The sequence below is a fragment of the Branchiostoma floridae genome, chromosome 3, assembly GCF_000003815.2.
Source record: "Branchiostoma floridae strain S238N-H82 chromosome 3, Bfl_VNyyK, whole genome shotgun sequence".
Classification (NCBI taxonomy): Eukaryota; Metazoa; Chordata; class Leptocardii; order Amphioxiformes; family Branchiostomatidae; genus Branchiostoma; species Branchiostoma floridae.
Genome location: NC_049981.1, coordinates 20,796,399 through 20,815,297, shown reverse-complemented (window position 1 = coordinate 20,815,297; position 18,899 = coordinate 20,796,399). Strand labels below are relative to the sequence as shown.

At 41.7% G+C, this 18,899-nt stretch overlaps 1 protein-coding gene across 1 annotated transcript; it reads right to left on the bottom strand.

The window, feature by feature from the left end:
- Window positions 1–487: 487 nt before the first annotated feature.
- On the bottom strand, window positions 488–6,655 carry LOC118411736 (neuropeptide FF receptor 2-like). The gene is made up of 3 exons (XM_035814218.1): window positions 5,872–6,655; window positions 3,901–4,000; window positions 488–3,333 (listed from the first exon to the last, which is right to left on the bottom strand). The coding sequence occupies exons 1-3, from the start codon at window positions 6,179–6,181 to the stop codon at window positions 2,670–2,672; spliced, it is 1,074 nt and encodes a 357-aa protein (XP_035670111.1). The 5' UTR covers window positions 6,182–6,655; the 3' UTR covers window positions 488–2,669.
- Between the last annotated feature and the right edge of the window lie 12,244 nt (window positions 6,656–18,899).

The following is an 18,899-nucleotide window of genomic DNA, read 5'->3' as shown; positions in this document are numbered from 1 at the left end:
CAAGCTAGAATAAAACAGTGGCTTCTTTTAACTAGAGCTGAAACTACTTTCATCTTCACTCTACTTTCCGGCATCCTGCCAGACTTGAATAAATGCTTTAGTCGTGCATTTTCCATGTCCAGAGGATGCGTACTAGTCTTGCTGATAGCGAAACGCTGCACAAAGTCGACAGGTTGCTGTAACCATCAGGTAATGAGGCTGTTGTCATGAGGCACCTCCTCGAACATGGGACCCAAGTTTCACGTCTATTCCAAAAGATGGTACAGCTCCAACCAGGATTCTAACCGCGATCTCCCAGGTACCAGCTGATTAGAACCAAGAGTTCAGGAGGAAACTGTGAGACGGAGAAGCTGGTACTGATTGAGCCGCAGGAACATACACACTTTTACTTCTTCATAAGATCTAAGATCACTGTCAATAAAAAAGAGTCTGAATAGAATAATCATATGACTATGATCGTAAACAGCAGTGAATAGAGAACACGTTATCAAAGTCAGGTGTAATTTTATTTCTTTAACAAGAATGGACACTTAATTCACAACGCTACTATCATAAGTTGCCCAATATGTCACCGTTAAACAGTTACCTAGTTATACTTCTCATAGAAGCTGTCAAGAGTATTCTATTGTTCTCGCAGTAAACCGCACCTATACAGAACACCAATATATTTTCACAATACACCATTGTATTTTCACATTCAATTATTGATGTTGAAGAGAAAGCAAAACACTTGTAAGAAACGTTCTACTTAAAAACACAGATGCAAACACAAAACAATCATAGCTGGTAGAAACACGCTTCAATATACGTTAAACATACAATATGTTGCAAAACAATTAAGGGCAAGCAATGTGAGCTGGCGTACAATCAAAATCTTGAACACATACCTGTAACATCAATAAAAGTATAAACAAGATCTTCCTTGTTTCATTTACGCGTTTCCAGTTTACCATGCATGTATTTATCGTTGTATCAATTACATGAAATTTAATACTAGACTTGTCCAGCGCAGGACAAAAACCAAGGGAATCAGTTACAGGACGGCCAAGGACAAAATAACGGGGTCTAATCATGCAGCCAAATGAAATCAATTTCGTGTCACGTCAGTTCGGAGACCTGGGATATGCTGGAACAGTGCTACATGATCCATATACTAAAAAAGACAAAGATAAACTGGAAGGGGTACAGAACAAGCTGCCATATTCTGCACAAACAATAACTACGGGAGCTAGTTTCACCAAAATGAAAACTGCAATGGTCTACGCGGACACCACTCAAAGACATGAAAATACCCAAACCATGCATTATGTAAAAATTATTAATGAACTTTAACACGTACCAACTAGTAAATATCTATTACCAGATAAAAAAAGAATTCAAGTATCCAGGTTAGTAACCCAGAATTTATCAAAGATTCATTTTCCCCAGAACGTAGATGGAATTCGTTCCCACCAAGCACTGTAGAAGTATCCTCACTAAGTAGCGCTAAACAATGCTTACATGTGCAAGGGCTACATGTGACAGGTAGTTTATTGTAATATAACCGACTGCTGTAATGTCGCGTAGCTTCGAAGCTCTGTGTTACGCCGAATGGCGGATAGATACAGATACAGAGGTGCTATCCTTAGTTCACAGCATATCACTATTTCCCATAGAAACTATTGCTAGCCCTTACCAAATCTATATACAGTGTGTTTTGTGGATGAGGGGTCGCGTACATCAAATTGGTACTATTTGTTATCTTTTGCACGTCTGTTTTGCAAGCAATTCGTCTTCAATTTCCGACCCGCTAGGCTGCCTTCCTCCCACACATTTCTCTTAACCGCAGCGATAACAAAGATGATTGGCGCCGCTTGTAACCGATAAATGTACTACTTTCATGTTAAAAGGTTACTTAGTTGTTCCTGGTGCATGCATATCATAAGTGCACAGAACGTCGATGACTCACTATAGCGTGAACCACTAATGCTACATTAGAGTACTTAGTTGTCAAGAAATAGATGAGGCCGTTCGAGTAGGTTTACATTGGGTAGTTTCCACGGGGGATGTAGCTTTAGTTTTCATACAGGCGCCATTGCTTCATCGATAGAGCATAACATGGTTACATTATAGTCAGAGATAAGGTAGGGTTCTTGACATCTATATATATATCTTGGACCATTTAAAAAAAAAACCTTGTTCGAAGATTGTGACAACCATTTACCAAAGAATACGAAATTTGAATTTAGTTCCGGGAGCGTGTTGAAATTGTGGCCAAAGTTTACAAAGTTAAAGTATTCTTCTGTCACAATTGGAAAAAAAGAGGCCCTGCCGGGCAGCTCATGGGCTTTTTTGCACTTTCCGCCATGGCGCTAATGAAATTATGTGGCCCTGTAGGACACCCTGAGGCTGCAGGGTTATTTTTGAGCATGGCCCAGCCGCGGATTTAAATTCGCGGAGTCAAAATCAACCCGAGACCCGGTAACGAATAGAAGTCGTACGCTGAGTACGGTCACGGTCACGGAGAGGTACTCAGCGGTATCCAACTGTCCAGCAAGACAGATTTGTGGCTTCGGGGCCAGACCGAACAAGCAGCCCCAACAGGCACCGATGCAAATGTACCCGTAGCATAAGCTGTTAAGCTACTATGAAGTCCTTAGGTTTATACCATGACTTATGAACAGCGGGACCTATGAACAGCGGCTTATGCGAGACTGTGCAGCCAATGCTGCACCATTCCCTCCCTTTCTGGTAAACAGTGACTTAAAACCATCACGAAAGTTGGGGTTGAAGTAGCCGTATATGATAGGATTCACAGAACTGTTGAAGTAGGACAGCCAATGGGCAATGGGGAAAATATAGATGTACATGACCTGTCTTTGGAGGTAGGACAACTGGACAAAGTCATTCAGTAACAGGGTAGTGTGGAGAGGCAGCCAGAATAAGGCGAACACTACCACTACCACTATCAGCATCTTGACCACCTTTCTCTTCTTCTGCAAGGCTATGTTCTGGGCTTCCATGGACGCCTTCTGTACGCCTGGTGTGGCCTTGAACCAGATTCGATGGCCGATGAGCACGTAGAGGACTAGGATGATGCCGAGAGGCACCAGGTAGCTGAGGATGAATAGCGAGAGGCTGTAATACTTGCTGACATCTCCGGCAGGCCATTGCTCGTCACAGTAATGGACGAGGAAGATGACGTCCCCTTCCGGGTCCGGGTATTCCGTGTCGTGCTTGAAGATGATCAATGGCAGGCTCACGGACAAGGCGAACACCCAGATGGTGGTGACGGCCTTCACCATTTGGCTCACGCTCAGCTTTGGCTTCGTAGGAAGCACTACTGCATAGAATCTGTAAGGCAAAAGCCAGAAAATGATGAAAAAATTATTTTTCATGATAGCATTTATCTTATTTATCTATTGGTTTGGCTGTTTAGCACACACAGCAAGGGCTGCCCAGCAAGCCTGTGGCTGTGAAAGGATTTAGTCTTCTGACAGAGTCATAGACAATACAAAGTGGAAGTTGGCAAGGGCAGAATAACAATCAATAACAATGTTCCCAGTGCATACAAGCTAATTGTATGGTCTAGAATGGCGTCTACAGAGTCTTTAGTGTTAACATTTGGAAGAGTTCAGGGTCAGTGCCTGGCACTGCCTGCACATGTAAAGGCCACCTAGACAATCCTGACTTTCCTTTTGAAGAAGGTAGTCGCGTTGGCAGTGCCAGTGGTAGTGTAGAGGGTGTTCCAGCATGACGTATGATGGAATTATACAGCTACGGTTGAAGAAACAAGCATTTTTTTTCATTCTTCTACTTTCTCATTCGTTACAAACTGCTTATTCCCCAAAGTTTCCATGCTGTATAAGGAGGCCCTTAAGCCTAAGGCGTCTAACAATTTCATACAGAGGACACTCTTACCTATCCACTGCAATAGCCAGAAGAGTGAAGACCGAAGCTATAACGGAGGTGGTCTGCATGAAGGGTACAAGGCGACACATCACGTCACCGAACGGCCAACCTACAGGGGAAAATAACAATAAAGCGTTCTCTGATGTGTTGATACTATTACAGTACGCTTTGCTGTGTATTTCAGTTGCTGTATATGTATCATTATATTTCATCTATTGACTCCAGGAAAAATGGCAATGTGTCACTAGTTGATATTTGATAACAAACAAGCTGCTATATACAGGGTCCAAATTTATAACTTTTTTTCTGATATCAAGAAAAAGCAGAGCTATCTACAAAACAAAAAATAAAAAAACGTCAAGGGCAAAAACCGTAAGCTTTGCTGCAGTGCAAGATCAGTCGTTAGGAAGCCTATAATCGACTTTGACATTTGTCTGCCCCAGACCTATCCACATACCAACTATGGTCACAATCCATGCAGAGGTTCTAAGTTAACGTTATGCTGACCTCAAATATCCGGTAACACAAACCCACAAGCCCACAAACACAGTGTCACACAGACAGATAAAAATCTAAACCTCCAGTTTTCATGGAGGTAACAAACAAAACTAACCCAAAAGTGTATTGTCCCGGATGACTAAATTCGTCCAGGTCACAAAATTGCGTCTGCAATCAAAACGGCCGGTTCCTCTGACCTTCAGAGGAAATTGTTTGTACCCAGAGCTATAGAACAGCTCATACCTGAGATTCCTGCTGCAATTTGGCAAATTGAATTTGTCGATTGCAGACCTTCAGTTGATTGGATATTGCTGATAATATAGTTCAATTGAATTTTTCTTCCTCTCCAATTACACTAAGGCTCATACCAAGGTCAGCATTGAGCTTGCGAGATGTAGTTTTGCCCTTACATGTTTGCTGATGATGTTACAACAGAACGCTCCTGGCCTTCTATCTCCTGGAAATTCGAAAACCGAGGCACCGTTCTGGGTGTATCCCTTTCTCTGTCTCTCTCCTGTGTCTGGGTTCCAGAAGTTTTAGATCAGCCTTACTCAAAAACCCCTCAATGGATTGTGATGATATTTGGAATGCTTTTAGGTCTTGGGAAGACAAGAGTCATTGTTGATTTTGGGCCCCTGGTGTGTTACCTCATTGGAACTGGTTCGCATACTTTTTCGGACTGTGTAACAAATGTTGAAAGACCTTTAATACGGTCTTTATATTGCTACATTGCAGATTCGAAGAAATGTTAAGTTAACATACTGTGTCGTCTGTCGTGTCAAGTTCCTGTTTCTTAGTCTACGTAAAGTCAATAATAAATTGATCTCATTCCTTCTGGGTCGATTGGTCTTTAGTTATACCGGAGCACTTACACAAGTCACTCGTAATTACGGGAGTTGGTTCATCAGCGAAGGCGTACAGAAACGGTGGCGTTGATTAACGTTACCTGCACATCATTATAAAGTCTTCTTCATTGCTCTGTAGGGAATTACCAGTAACATAGTACGTGCCATACTTACGTCATGTTAATCAAATGATCTTGGAGCCATGTTGTTAGGAATCGGTGTTTCTGCGAAACTACTGCGATCTCTAAGCATTCTCAACATAGATAAATTGTTAGAGATCCGGTGTCATATGAAACCAAAACTATGAAGATCTGTCATCCTCTTCTTGAATTATTCTCTTTTTGAGGCTCACCTTCCAGATGATCAAAACAAAACTATACATACACACCTAAGGTGTTATGTGAACCTTCTTTGTGAAGGTAATGATTTCGCATATGACACCTAGTTGTGCAAAATTAAGTCATAACCGTAATGTAACGTTAACTGCCATTTTGACAAAGGCCAATACTTGATATTGAAATGCTATTTTTTAATTGGAAAAAATGTAATTATTAAGCTAGATATTCTTTTACATCTTGTTGTCTGGGATTGCAACATACAAAGCACATCTTTTTTTAGCTATCTGAAAGGCGCTCACCAAGGACGATGTTGTCCACCAGAGTGAAGGGCATACAGAAGATCCCCACCAGGAGGTCACTCACGGCCAGGTTCAGGATGAAGTAGTTGGTCACCGTGCGCATGCGCGGGATCTTGATGACGACGAAGCACACCAGGGTGTTGCCGACCACACACAGGGCGAAGATCAGGAAGTACGACACTCCAAATAAGGCGATAACCGGTACGGACTGTTTTAGTCGTGTGGCGGTAGATACCGTCCAGTTTATGTTAGAACTTTGGTTGTTGTCCGACCGTGTTGAGTTTTCTACGAATTCGAAAATGTCGGCCATTTTGTTGACAACAAAATATGACTATATGGTTTACCAAAACTGTCTGGGTGGCAGATGTTGGTTGTAGAAGAATGTATTAGTCTTTATTGTTTACTCGTATGTCAAGCAAACTTTTGATAATTAGTTTTGAAAAACTACTGTCGGTTCGTAGGTCAGGTACACCGTGGCTTCATGTAGGATGCCCAAGAGAAAGCTGGAAGGAAGAAGAAGATAGTTTTACTTCAAATAATATAAGCCATCTTTTAAGTATATCTATGGTTTGATAACGTGCTTGTACGTGACTTAACAGCCGTCATGCTTGTTGGTTGACCCTGAAAGAGTCAGACCTATAAATATGCCTGTGTATAATCTGTAATTCGTTCGTTCAGACACTGGAAGTGCCTATAGTGTCACATAGGTCATCAAATCTCCTTGCTTCCGAAAATAATTAGTTTGATAGAACATATGATATTGAAGGTTTCTTTTGTTCTTCTGCATCTGCGTCTATATAGCCGGTATAACCGCCCTTCGGCGTAACACACAAGCTATGGGGGTAACACACCAGCAATGTAAAAAAAAAACCTCCATTATTCTTAATCTCCTTGCTATTTCAGTACCAGGGTATATTTTAAACGGAGGGATAATGTTATCCCTACCATATTGACACGGGACCCTCAATCTGCGTCCCTTCCGAAAGCCGGGTACAGTCGCAACCGGGAGGTCCTATCCAGGATTGAACCCACATCTTCCAGTTATCAACTACATGTAACGATAGTTGAAACCAGGAACTCAACTCTGAAGCTGCTACCAGTCATGCTACAGGGACATCATAATGTGTCTTTACATATTCCAAGTCAGTCGGTAACCCTTAGGTGTAAACATTTACAATGGCTGACAATACTTTTGTTATAATCACATTAGTGCAATGACCGTGTTTCGGCGCGAGCTTCATCATTTCTATGCTCAGAAATTTACTTGACTTATATGAGAGTCAGTGTAATGACAAACGGCGTGGCATTGCTTCGACTCTTTCTTAATCTGAGAGCTTAGTGTAGGTTTAGCTGCTGGGAATCAGTCTTTGAAACTTCGCAAGCTCAAGACTTGTGGTCTCCTTCATCGATCAAATAACGGAGTGAGCAGTCCCGCTTGCAGTCGGGATTGCACGTGGGAAATACACGGTACGTGTAAGATACCGCAGCTTGGTAACATGTAATTAAATGTCGACCCACAGGTGAGCACACACTGTTACAGAGTTCTATTCAATTACTGTAGTTGGTTTGTGGGTGCGTGCCTGGACACTTAGTCTGGACTGTAGATCAAAGGTAATCACCGCCCTTGAACTACTGGAAAGTTCTACTGAGGTGTCATTAAAAGTTTCATATCGTTTGTTATCGCCTTTCTATTACAGTTGCGGGCACGAGTTTTATAAAAGATACTTGGACAGCAGCCACAACAGGTATAGTAGAATGTTGGCAGGCCATTAAGTGGGGTGCTATAACGGTAATCTAAATGATGCTTATAGCGTGAGTTACGTAAATGATGTCTGCCGGGAGAAAGCACGGACCGTGTCCAATGTTCTCCACTCGCAATCCCGTATAAATAAGTCATGTGATGGACTGCTGCACTATCAACGCCTCGGGCCAACAGCGGGGATCTACTGAACCGGTACGTGGGCTGTTAATCCCACTGATGGTTCTGGCTGAAGTTACTCATGAGTCTTCCAGCGTGAAACACATGTTGGTGGCAAGCATAGAAGGGTAAACCAATCACTCAACAGAATACTGGGTACACGTTATGTATGATAATGTCCCTGTAGCTCAACTAGTGGCAGCCTCTCAGTTGACATCCTGGTTCCAATCAGTTAGTAACTGGTAGGACATCTCGATTGGGGCTGCACCCGTCTTTCTGGAGGTACTTAAAATGGGGAGTCCATGGTCGAAGAAGTGCCTCAAGCACTTAAAAAGAGAAGGGCTAGTGAAACAGGGAGGAAACCTGCTTCCCTATGTGTCAGTACAAGGGTCTGAACGAACATGTGTTTTGTGGGGAAAAAAGACTCAGATCGTGTGGACAAATATTTCCAACCGGATGTCAGCACTGCAGTCACTTTACAGCCATGTCCAAGCGTATGATTCGTTTCCTTCCATCTACCATTCCCGTCTGTAACGAAACGACCAAAATTAGCATGGACGTCACGCACACAAGATCCTGCATCTCTACCCCACGGACAGGGGTATAAATTGATGTCACCGAAAGTTGCCGTGACGACTACCCTGGAAGATAGTACAGACACTTTTCCAATGGACCTGTCTCTTCATCACCATCTCCAAGGTACGCCGCTAATGGACTACATAAGGAACGGCGGCATCTTTGCGTACACAGGTCGCAAGGTCGACTGGGTTCTTACGTCTTACAACAAAGGACAGGTGGTTAAAGTATTACGGAGCACTTCCTTGTAGTATCGATTTGGACGACAGATTCGTCCATTAGGCTCCAATTCCTCTAGATGGAGACCGAGCCACGATCTCGCTGTGACCTAAATGGAATTTGTGTTACCCTTAAAATCGTAAATGGAATATCATAGCAGAACGTATAAGTATGACTGAAAAGGCGACTAAACACACAAAGCGTTTTTTTACTGTGGAATTCGTCGAGTACTCTTTCAAATCTCTGTGTCGCGGCGAGGTCGGCGCCCAAGCGGGATTGTGGCGTTGCTTAACTAGAACAGAAAGGCTTGGATCAGGTAATACAGGGAGAAGGTGACGTATTGCTTTGTGAAGATAACAGCCCGTTGGCTCTATCATTCCATTAACATCTAAACCGGTAATGCCTTTGGAGACCCACCGCTCCTTTATGTCAGCTTCCTTAATGCCACCATTACGATCATGGAGGGTATTCTTTGTGCCCATTGTTGCTGCCACGGGAGTTATTTACCACTAGAAAAATGGGAAAGCTTCCTTGCAAAATCCTGATGGCGTAGGTATGAAGACCAGGAGGGGCTGTATGTAGTTTTAAAATGATGTAGAAAGCAGGGGCTTATAAGCGGCGGTCAATCATTGTGACGCCATAAGAGGGGTATTGTTTTAATACATGAGTTTAGCAATACATATGAAGCGAATGAATAAGTAATCTGTGTTTGCCAATTATACAAAATGTTGCATAGGGCCGCGAGCTGCAAAGAGTGGTGCAATCACTACATCAGGGGGCTAGTACACTGAGTTGTTGACTGTGCGTACAACTATCATACTCTTTCCCAAATGCTGAGCGCTCAGCAAAAAGCTATATTTTAATGGGGTGATTTCCATATATGCTTTACAAACGTGTACATCAGTCAAACAGAGCTAGACGCACTTTGACTTTTAAATGTAAATTTGAGTGAGTAGTGATCTCCTAAAATTATATTCAGAAGATATCGACGGCAATTTGTAGTTCAACATTATCAGATAAACTATCTAGATTAACACGATGACCAAGCCTGCAAGTTTGCCGAAAAAGGTTCGAACTCGGTCGATTGTGACAGCATACATGTTTGGTAAAGAATTCACAAAGTTGAGACCTTTCTGATACCAGTGTTTCTGTGTGGCGCAACGGCTAGATCGTTGGAATCAGAATCAGTAGGTTCTGAGTTCGATACTCGCCATGCCCCTGCCCCCTGTGACGGTGGAGTGACGCCCACCGAGCCTCATGGCTAATCTGTCTAAAGGTTCCAAAAACACCTACGGATTTGGTGCTGCCAGTGTGTCAACATTTGCACACTTAAGCTTGACATTAAGACCCGTGAATTTTTTTTCTGATACCAGCAACACGTCTGAACTCTGGATCCTATTCTGCGTGCCGTACTTTTCCAATAGATTTTAGGGAGCAGCAAGCTTGCGGAAATCCAGCTACTTGAAGGGATACAGAAAGACTCAAGCTTTGGTGCACATGTAAAGAATTCTAACAGAGACACGCCCAGAGGCAGCGTGATGTGAAAGAAGACTGACTGAACCAATGTGGTAACTGTGGGTGAGGTGAGGTGAGGTGAGGTGAGGGTCGTGGCAGCTACATGTTAAAGGTGAAAAGATACGGCCTGATGATAAAGCGTTGGCATTGAGTCAGATTGCACCAAATAGATATTGCCCCAGCTATATATATATACGCTATACGTTACACTTCTAACGCGGTGATGATGGTGATGATGTTTCTATACTGCCCTTCACTTTCATTTTTTTGGTTGGTGGCCCTCGATGATCTCATTGATCTAGAAATTGCCCGTGGTTCAAATGACAAAAGTTAGGAGTTAGTCTATGCATGACTTTATTTCCCCTGTATGCCCTTCATTGCAGAACAGCATTGATGTCCATGCTCTTTCATGCGAAGCCCATTTTCGTCCGGGTTAGAAATTTCAGAAACACACGCATCTCCAATTCTCACGTGGGTTTTTATTCGGCTTGTGGTCAGTTGATAGATGATCAGGCATCGAGAGCAGGTCGTTTGGACCATTAACTAGAAAGGTCAGTCAGTGAGTTTTCACAGCGATGACCTATGGTTTATGGTTTCATACGTGACTATCAGAGATGCTGTCGTCATATCGGTTTTCTTTTAAGTAGGGTAGTCGTGTAGAATGATAAGGAGAGGGCAATATCTTCTTACCAGAAGTACAGGGCAAGGGATTACAGATTAAGGACTTACAGATTACTTCGGGATGACGTCTGAAGATAGTAGGTCTTGTACCCTAATAAAAGGATGTAACTGAGCACAATCCCTCGCCTGGCAGGACAGATGAAAGGAAGCATGTTTGACTTATACGTATCTGGCTTGAACGGCACTGCGCATAGAAGTCTGCTGAACTGTCAATTACAGTGAATACACTTGAAGAGAATAGGAACTAAGTGTACTTTCTTAGTTTGGTTTCAATGTTAGCTTATTCATGCTTTCACCACATTCGAATTTCATCATGGCATGGGCGCGTTTCAGGGTTTTTCTCATTGCCGGTATGATTTATGGTGTGTGATGTTTTTGTATCCGATGACGAGTGCTGAAGAAGGTCACTCTGTGGAAGGACGCGCGCTACAAGATATTGCTTTGTACGTCGATAGTACGCTGTATATCAAGAGTTCAATAAGGCCATGAGGCGGAGCTAAGAGTACACTTTCGAAATAGCAAACTGAGATGCCCTTGCTGGAGCGTGAAGATAGTGGGAGTACCTTGTCACGCATTGCTTTTGGGGTACGCGCAATCGGAAATTACTTTTCTGAAGCGACTCTTTTTAAGAACAGGCTATTGAATTCTTTGAGTGGGTTCAGATGGGCAGTGAGAATGTTAATGGCGTAGGACTTTAGTTTAGGCTATTTTTCTTTAACGGTTCTGTCATAGAATGGCACAAACCTGTAGAGTTGTATAAAGAAGTAACAGCGTTCATCGGGTTCTTTGTTAGAAATCGTGCTCTGGTAGATGATATGCTACCTATTTCAAGTGTGCGCTTGCTTCCCAACAAAATACAAGCGAAAACTACATACCTTCAAAACAACCTTTCGCAAAGCAATACCAATATCTTTGGTATCACCATAGAAAATTATAAAACCATAAAATACACCCCTTATAGAGCAAAATCATTTCGTTCATGATTCCCTGAATCCATCGTGGTTGAAAATGTTTTCCATTTGTTGAAGTTGAGACTAAAGACTGAATGCTATGAAAAGCGGGGCTATGTTGTAACAATAACCCATCTCAGTAAGGCAGACAGCAGCAACGGCAAGTGAAGGTTTAATCTTCGTAATACGAACGTTACAGTTGAACTGCGTCCTTGAATACTCTTCCTTAACCTTTTCATTTGCCCTTTCAATCCGATTTCAGCTTGCAGGAGACAATCCCTTCCTAGATCCGATGTTGAGTATAAACGGGGATTCTATATAAAAAATCCGGATTTGTGGTGATGAAACTCACAGACCAGGTATCTACCTGACCTCGTAGCCTCACGCAGATGCAAAACGAGTCAAAAACATTCCTACCGAGCCCACGAGGCTCCCCGGTGAAGGGAAGCAAGATAAATTTGATACCAGCCTCCTGACTGCTGCCTTGAAGCGAAGTAATCGGTTTACCTTAAAGTTTGGTAACATCAAACATGGTGATACCACATCTTTCAGACCCAAATGCTAACATTATGAGGATTGCGATATGTGAAGATTAATCGACTCCACACTGAGATAATGGCAGTATTCCTCTTTTCCCTCTGCGGGCTTCAAGTAGAATTCAATTCCATTTTACCCATACCTTTGTATTTAATTAATGCGTAGATTAATTCCTTTCCGGTGTTCTCTAATTCAGATTTCAAATCCGATAGCATTAATGAGATAATTGTGACAAAGATGCTTATATACTTAGCGTTCGTAGTTGATATTGACATTTATTGTAGACATTTACTCCATTCAATTCTATTTTCCCCGTACGTCTATATTTTACTGCTTCTTAACGTAATTCCTTCTCTGCTTTGCCTGATTAGACTTCTGAGTCGATATCGTTAATGAAATTATTGTAGTTAAGTGGTTTATGTACTATTTAGTGTATGTATTTGATGACGAAATTAATTGCATACATTTTTTCTCTGACTCTCAAACTTCAGCTTACTTAATACGGAGGAACCATACATGGTTATGCATCTGAAAACTGGACCGAAAAATGTCAACACTGTGACGTTTATCGGCCACTGACACATCATAACACATGCGGGATAGATATCGACTTCCAACCACCTTTGACCTGTTGCTGACGCCACACGTCACGTGTCTTGAGTAAAATGGTCAGCCATCATGAAGAAGACCGGAGTTCTGGTCGAAAATTCTTGAGAGACAGTGCCCTGCAATGGAAAAAAAATAGGTTTGATTTCTTTTGATTATGATATTCTATCACAGCATTTTTTGTCATTGTGTCTTTGCCCAGGACATAATATGATCTTGACATTTGGATGGCAAATAGTTTTGACGTCAGGACAAGATAGGACAGGTCTGAGCCCCTTGATATGTTATTTTGTAACTGCAAGAGCATTTTTGACCAAACATTCCAAAGAGGATATGTGAACAAATAAACGACTGATTCCCACCATTTTAGGCATGAATGTGCAAAAATATACGATAAATATGGAAATGAGGGCTTAATCTGCATAACCATTAAGGGAATTGTATAATCCCATAACTGGGATTAATGTAGCACATGTAATTCATGACAGGTAAAACATAAAACAGATACCAAGCATGCAAACGAGGAACTGATTAGCATAATCAATACAAAATGGCACAACCACTTGATGGTAAATAATGGGAACTTTACACTTGTGACATGTGTTAGTTGAAGGTGAACATCACCATGCATAAATCATGCAAATGTTCATTTGCATAAAGTCTATTTCATGGAGGTATGACAAACTCTAGTTTGATTTGATCTATGTCTGTAAACTATCTCTCCCAATTTCTACGTCGCAATGCGGTTGCGGCGATGTCGCCGCCCTCGTGAAGTGTTGAAATTCTCTTCTCAAACCGTCCAGCAAGGCGAAAGGAAGGGCCCGGGCTGCCATCGGTGTCCTACACGTGGCTTTGCAACGTGATTTCAAAGATATCCAGTACCAAAGTCTTATCCCCCTAGGGTTCGCCATGTACGAGTGGCGGCTGGCAAAGGTTGGAGTGGCATAAAGTAATGATGTTCAGCGTTCATTTCATCAATAGAGCACTGTTATCTATCAGCGACACATGTATTCATTTTTCACTATCAGGTTTACCATTCCGCCGGCCTTAATTAGAATCCTGAAGGACACCGAGTCAAATAATGGGATTCCATTTCTTAGAAAAGCACGGTAAAGTAATGAATCTAAGAGTATCTGCTGTCTGTTAATGCAAGCCCCCGCTCTCAGGCTTGACAACTTGGCAATCCATCTACATCTTCCTGTCCGTTACTTTGCGGCCCTTCTCTTAATCTAGACAAATGAGAGCTTACTACGTATTTCTTCTGGATTACTTCAAATTACGTTTCAGGAAAATCCGTCAAATTACTCCTGTCTCTTTGGTGTTTACGACGGCTTTGCAGGGTTTAAAGATTTCAATCTCCTTAAATTTGCTCAAATCATCTACACATGACATGATATGATATGATAAGTTCTGAATTGGTAAAGCTCAAATATAGCTAGGGGCATAGTTATGATGTATGCTTTAAGGCTCCAATGAATGTCCAACAAAACCCAATCACTTGATCATTACTTTGCAGGGGCGCCGTTAAAATCGGTCCCAAACATAAAGAATAATGTCATACACGTAGTGCCGATCACAATGTGTTCTTTATCTTTGGGGCAGCATTGCTGGCTGCGACGTCTTAAGGTGGCATGACACTATATTTTGCATATGGGGATTTATATGGTTAAGGGCACCAAAGTGAGAAGGTTCGACGCCTCGAAATCTATAGCAAGGTGCACAGACGATTAACAAGATTAATCATGTTTAAGTTCAGGGAATAGCCTACAAAATGTTTTAAAATGTGCTTGAATTTGCCGGCTCGGCCTCTTTTAAAAGCCATTTTTATTTGACTTCAAGCGCAGGTCCTACGAGCGTAGGTCATGGAACTGCAGCCAACGGCAACGCACAGGCAGCAGCGGCAAGAGTATCAAGGCGCAAATTAACGCCGACCGCACAAGCATCTTGATTCAACTTATACGGTCCCAAAGCTGATGTAATCTTCTACAATTTAACACAGTTTCCACCTCGCTGTTGTGCCACAGCCTTGAAAAAACGTTTCAAGTACTGCGGCGCACTACTTCATACCCGATCTACTATAAATACTGTGTTGTGAGACCTTACTCGGCTCGAGTGTGGAATAGTACCAATAACGCGCAGGCCCTGGGGAAGGTGTCAGGCTGTCACCAAAATGTCGGATTGTATGCAGACCTTGTTATCCGGCGATTTTCCAACATAATGAAATTACTCATGAATGGCCAAAATGATTTGAGTTTTGTTTGATATTCAATGAAGAAGAGTACCTTAAAATTCCGAACAAACGACAAGGGGCTAGCATCACTGAGCTGCGAATCAGCTGCCAAAAACTCCTTGTTAAACCAGGAAGGCAAAAGTTCTTTAAATTGAATCAGGTTGAAGATGAATCCCACTTTATCTTAGATTGTTGTTTATATAGTGACGATAGAAATATATTTTCCTCATATCAGGAAAAGTTCCCTCACTTTACATTTTTGTCTATTGTTGAGAATTTCATTTTCTTATGCATTTTGATCATACTATATTGTACAAAACATCTCAAGCTACATTCTTAATCCTTAAACTGCCAAAACCCGGATATATCCGGCACACATATACATGCCCTGTGTGCCGCACCCGGATATATCCGGGATAGCGTATTCCCCCGAAGTAGCAGCTTTGCGCGCGTGCGCGTGTGGCGCACGAACCCCGGAAGTTAGGGACTTTGTTAGGGCATTGTTCGGGGGTTTCTTTTGGGAGGTAAGCGGCCAACCCTGGCACTGATAGCATTTTATAGGGCTGAAACTCTGGCAGTTTAAGGGTTAACGACTCGCTGAAAGGCGAGAAGAAGCCGAGCAAATGTATTAGAGTACTTTTAGAACCCATGTTTTAGCTTAGTGTTAGAAGTCATCTCAATGTTACTATGTGTGCATTATTACGATCATCATAAACGGCTTCATACCTTATCCATATTCCTATATGTGGAGTTTGCTTCTTGTTTTTGGATGACACCAAGTACTTATGAAACGCCTGAAGCAAGAGTCACGTTGATGGTGTTGCACAAGAGCTGCCTCAACGTTGTCCCGGCTCATTTCTTTAGACGTTTAGAAAATGTAATTTTTGTATCGACGACGTATTCTATTCTGATCAACTCCTCCTAGAGCGTTGAAGCTATTTCTGAAATCCAATTTTGAATATTGCGTCGAGCGTGATGTTCGCAAAGATTTGCTTATCGTTCAAGTAAACCTATATCGTTTTTTTCGAAGTACCTTCAATCTTGAAGAGACGTTTTATCGACATTCTACCACAGATTTAGTACCATTCCATCTCAGTAACAATACTTTATTCAAACTGTAAAAGTAAAGTGGCATGTAGAATGTTTAAAGACAAATACTAATTTATATGTATATATATATATTGGCGTCAATGCCAAGTACACAAACTTCATAGCATTTATTCTTGATAAACCAATGACAGCGGGAGTCGTAACTGAGGATGTGACATTTCGGGTGTGGCAATATTGTTCGTAGCGGTCTCGTAGTTTACCCGTGTGTGGCAAGCAAGAAAAAAATTGGCGATTTTTTTTTTTGCAAAATTGCCGCTTGTCGCCAATAGGCCTACAGTTGAACTCCTACTGTATAAAAGGAAGGGTTAAGGGCCGTTAAAGACTCTTTCACTCGTTAGACTTGCATCGATAAAACCACATTGGAAAGTCAAATGAAGCAGTGAATTTCCTTTAGAATGGCTATCAGAGACAATGGACTATGTTCCTCCACCTGCAGAATACAATTCAGTCTGATATCAGAGCTCCACGTCTACATCAACTGCATTTTGTGAAGGAAAGGTGCAAGTAAAGAGGAAGACAAGTTGCCAATTTTCTGTTAATGCTGCAGTCACATTTACACCTGTGCCCGTAGTGGCGTAACCCCGGCCAGGCAAATTTGTCCCATTGGACTGCCGGATACCGGAGAGGTACCGATTAGCTTACGGTGTCTATTTTTTGCCGTGTCCTGTGTTGATTGTAAATGCGAGTTTAAAGAAAAAACACCCTGGGCCGGCCGTGCCCAAAAATAGCCCGGTAGCCGCAAGGTATCTCACTGGGCCACGTAGGGGTCACGCCCGAAAGTGTGAAATTACAGCCGGTAAACTACCAGAATGGACCCCTTATTACAGTCGAAACCGTAGCATTAGGAAAAATAGCACCATTTAGTGTCATGTGTGATGAGATCAAATCAAAAGTGTCGCCATAACAGTACATAACTAACCGCCCATGAAATGAGAGCCCTCACGACAGCAACCTTTTTATAGCAAAAACTATGAACAAATATGAGTTTCTTGGAAAAACACTTGCTACGTGCGTCAGTGCGTGATGGAAAAAATACAACTTCCCTCTTGAAGGAATTTCGAGGACTCTGACATTAGACCTCGGAGCTAATGGAAATGATAACAGTAGAAAATGACGGCAGTCATTTCCACTTATCGTACTTTCACGGCAGTCACGCATTGTAAGGCCATACCAAATAATTTTTGCGTATGACACCAGCCGAGAATTTATTTTCGCCTGATTTTGAAAAACAAAGAAGATGATGGTCTATATGGCAAAAAAATAATATAATTACTCACTCTACTCGCTGTACGGGGCACGCACGTCACCCGTACTGGCCGAACAGGGTGAATCTGCCGTCCAAGCGCAGAAAAAGTTCTGAATGCACTTATCGTGCTATGGTATGTCTGCATGCTCCCTAATCCGTTGGTTTCCGCAGGATTTTGTACGGATGCGATACTTACCACTTACGGAGCCCAAAAGATTGCCCATATTTTTGCATATAGACAGCACGCAGTTGCACGTATACTTGGTAGACGTGACACTAGTGTGGTAGCATTGAGTGAAGTTGTAGTAATTCTAGGCTACAAAATTATTGTCATACTCTGCACTTGTTGGTTGCGATACCACATGCTATTTCATGTCTTGATAAAATGTTTGTAGAGTCCATTCCAAGACACCATGCGGATGTTTGTTGCCATTGTTTAGAATTGATTTTAAAGTTTTGTAATTATATGTCTAGGACATTTGATACTTAAGAAATATTTTTAACACTGTTTCAACTTTATGAATATTTCCCTGGTCCTGTAAAACTTTGGAAATATTCATGGTGTGAAATTAGATACTTCTAATGGTTTCTAAATAATGATAACAGCATTCTACCATTATTTACCATTTTCTACCATTTTTTGTAAATGGTTCGGTGGGCTGGGAAGATAGCAATTCACACATCCTTGCAAAGTATGGTTGGGTGCCATGAGACAATGGCCCACCACAAAGGATCCAGCAGTGAAGTCTAAAAATATACAGATGCAACAATAGGGCTTACTTTTATGGGGGCAATAAACTAATTCTACCATTTGGCCAGGTTTACCATTTTTTGTAAATATTTGTAAATGTGAAATAATCACAGAGAGGTTTCACAATTATTCTAATTAAAGATATTCTTGTATAGTTACTTTCAAAATGTTTCTAAAATATTCAAAAAAATTCAAATAAATGAGTATTTTCTTAGTCAATTTTTTGAAAATAATTTAATTATTGTGGCTCAGATATTCTTTTATTCAAAATAATTTAGACTAATTATAAATATCGCCTAAAAACCCTCATGGTGTCTTGGAATGGACTCTAAACTCTTTGCATCTTTTTTAACCATCTTGTCAAACTCTCGCATCTTTTCGCACTCTCGCATTACATTTAGAGTCTGTAGAGAATGCCAGATTTAGAGTCTGTAGAGAATACCATCCATACAATTTACTCATTATTGCCTAACTCCCAACAAAACGAAAAACTCTTTCATACTATCATCCAAGTCCAAAAAAATCTATCAGATCTACTTTTAGATTAGCCCTACGTTCTGTATCCGGAGATTGTACATGAAAGCCCATTTTGTGCACCAGTGAAGCAGGGACAGTTTTCGCCGGTCTTCCCATTGGGACATCGCATCCGCCCTTTCTTCGATTGATTCCCTCAATTTGCAATAAGGCCG

What these genes read in the sequence shown, in the direction of transcription:
- LOC118411736 (XM_035814218.1), bottom strand. Translation starts at nt 6,181, where the DNA reads ATGGCCGACATTTTCGAATTCGTAGAAAACTCAACACGGTCGGACAAC. An exon ending in GGTGGACAACATCGTCCTTG is followed by an intron (nt 4,001 to 5,871) that starts GTGAGCGCCTTT and finishes TTTCCCCTGTAG; the next exon opens with GTTGGCCGTTCGGTGACGTG. An exon ending in CTGGCTATTGCAGTGGATAG is followed by an intron (nt 3,334 to 3,900) that starts GTAAGAGTGTCC and finishes TTTGCCTTACAG; the next exon opens with ATTCTATGCAGTAGTGCTTC.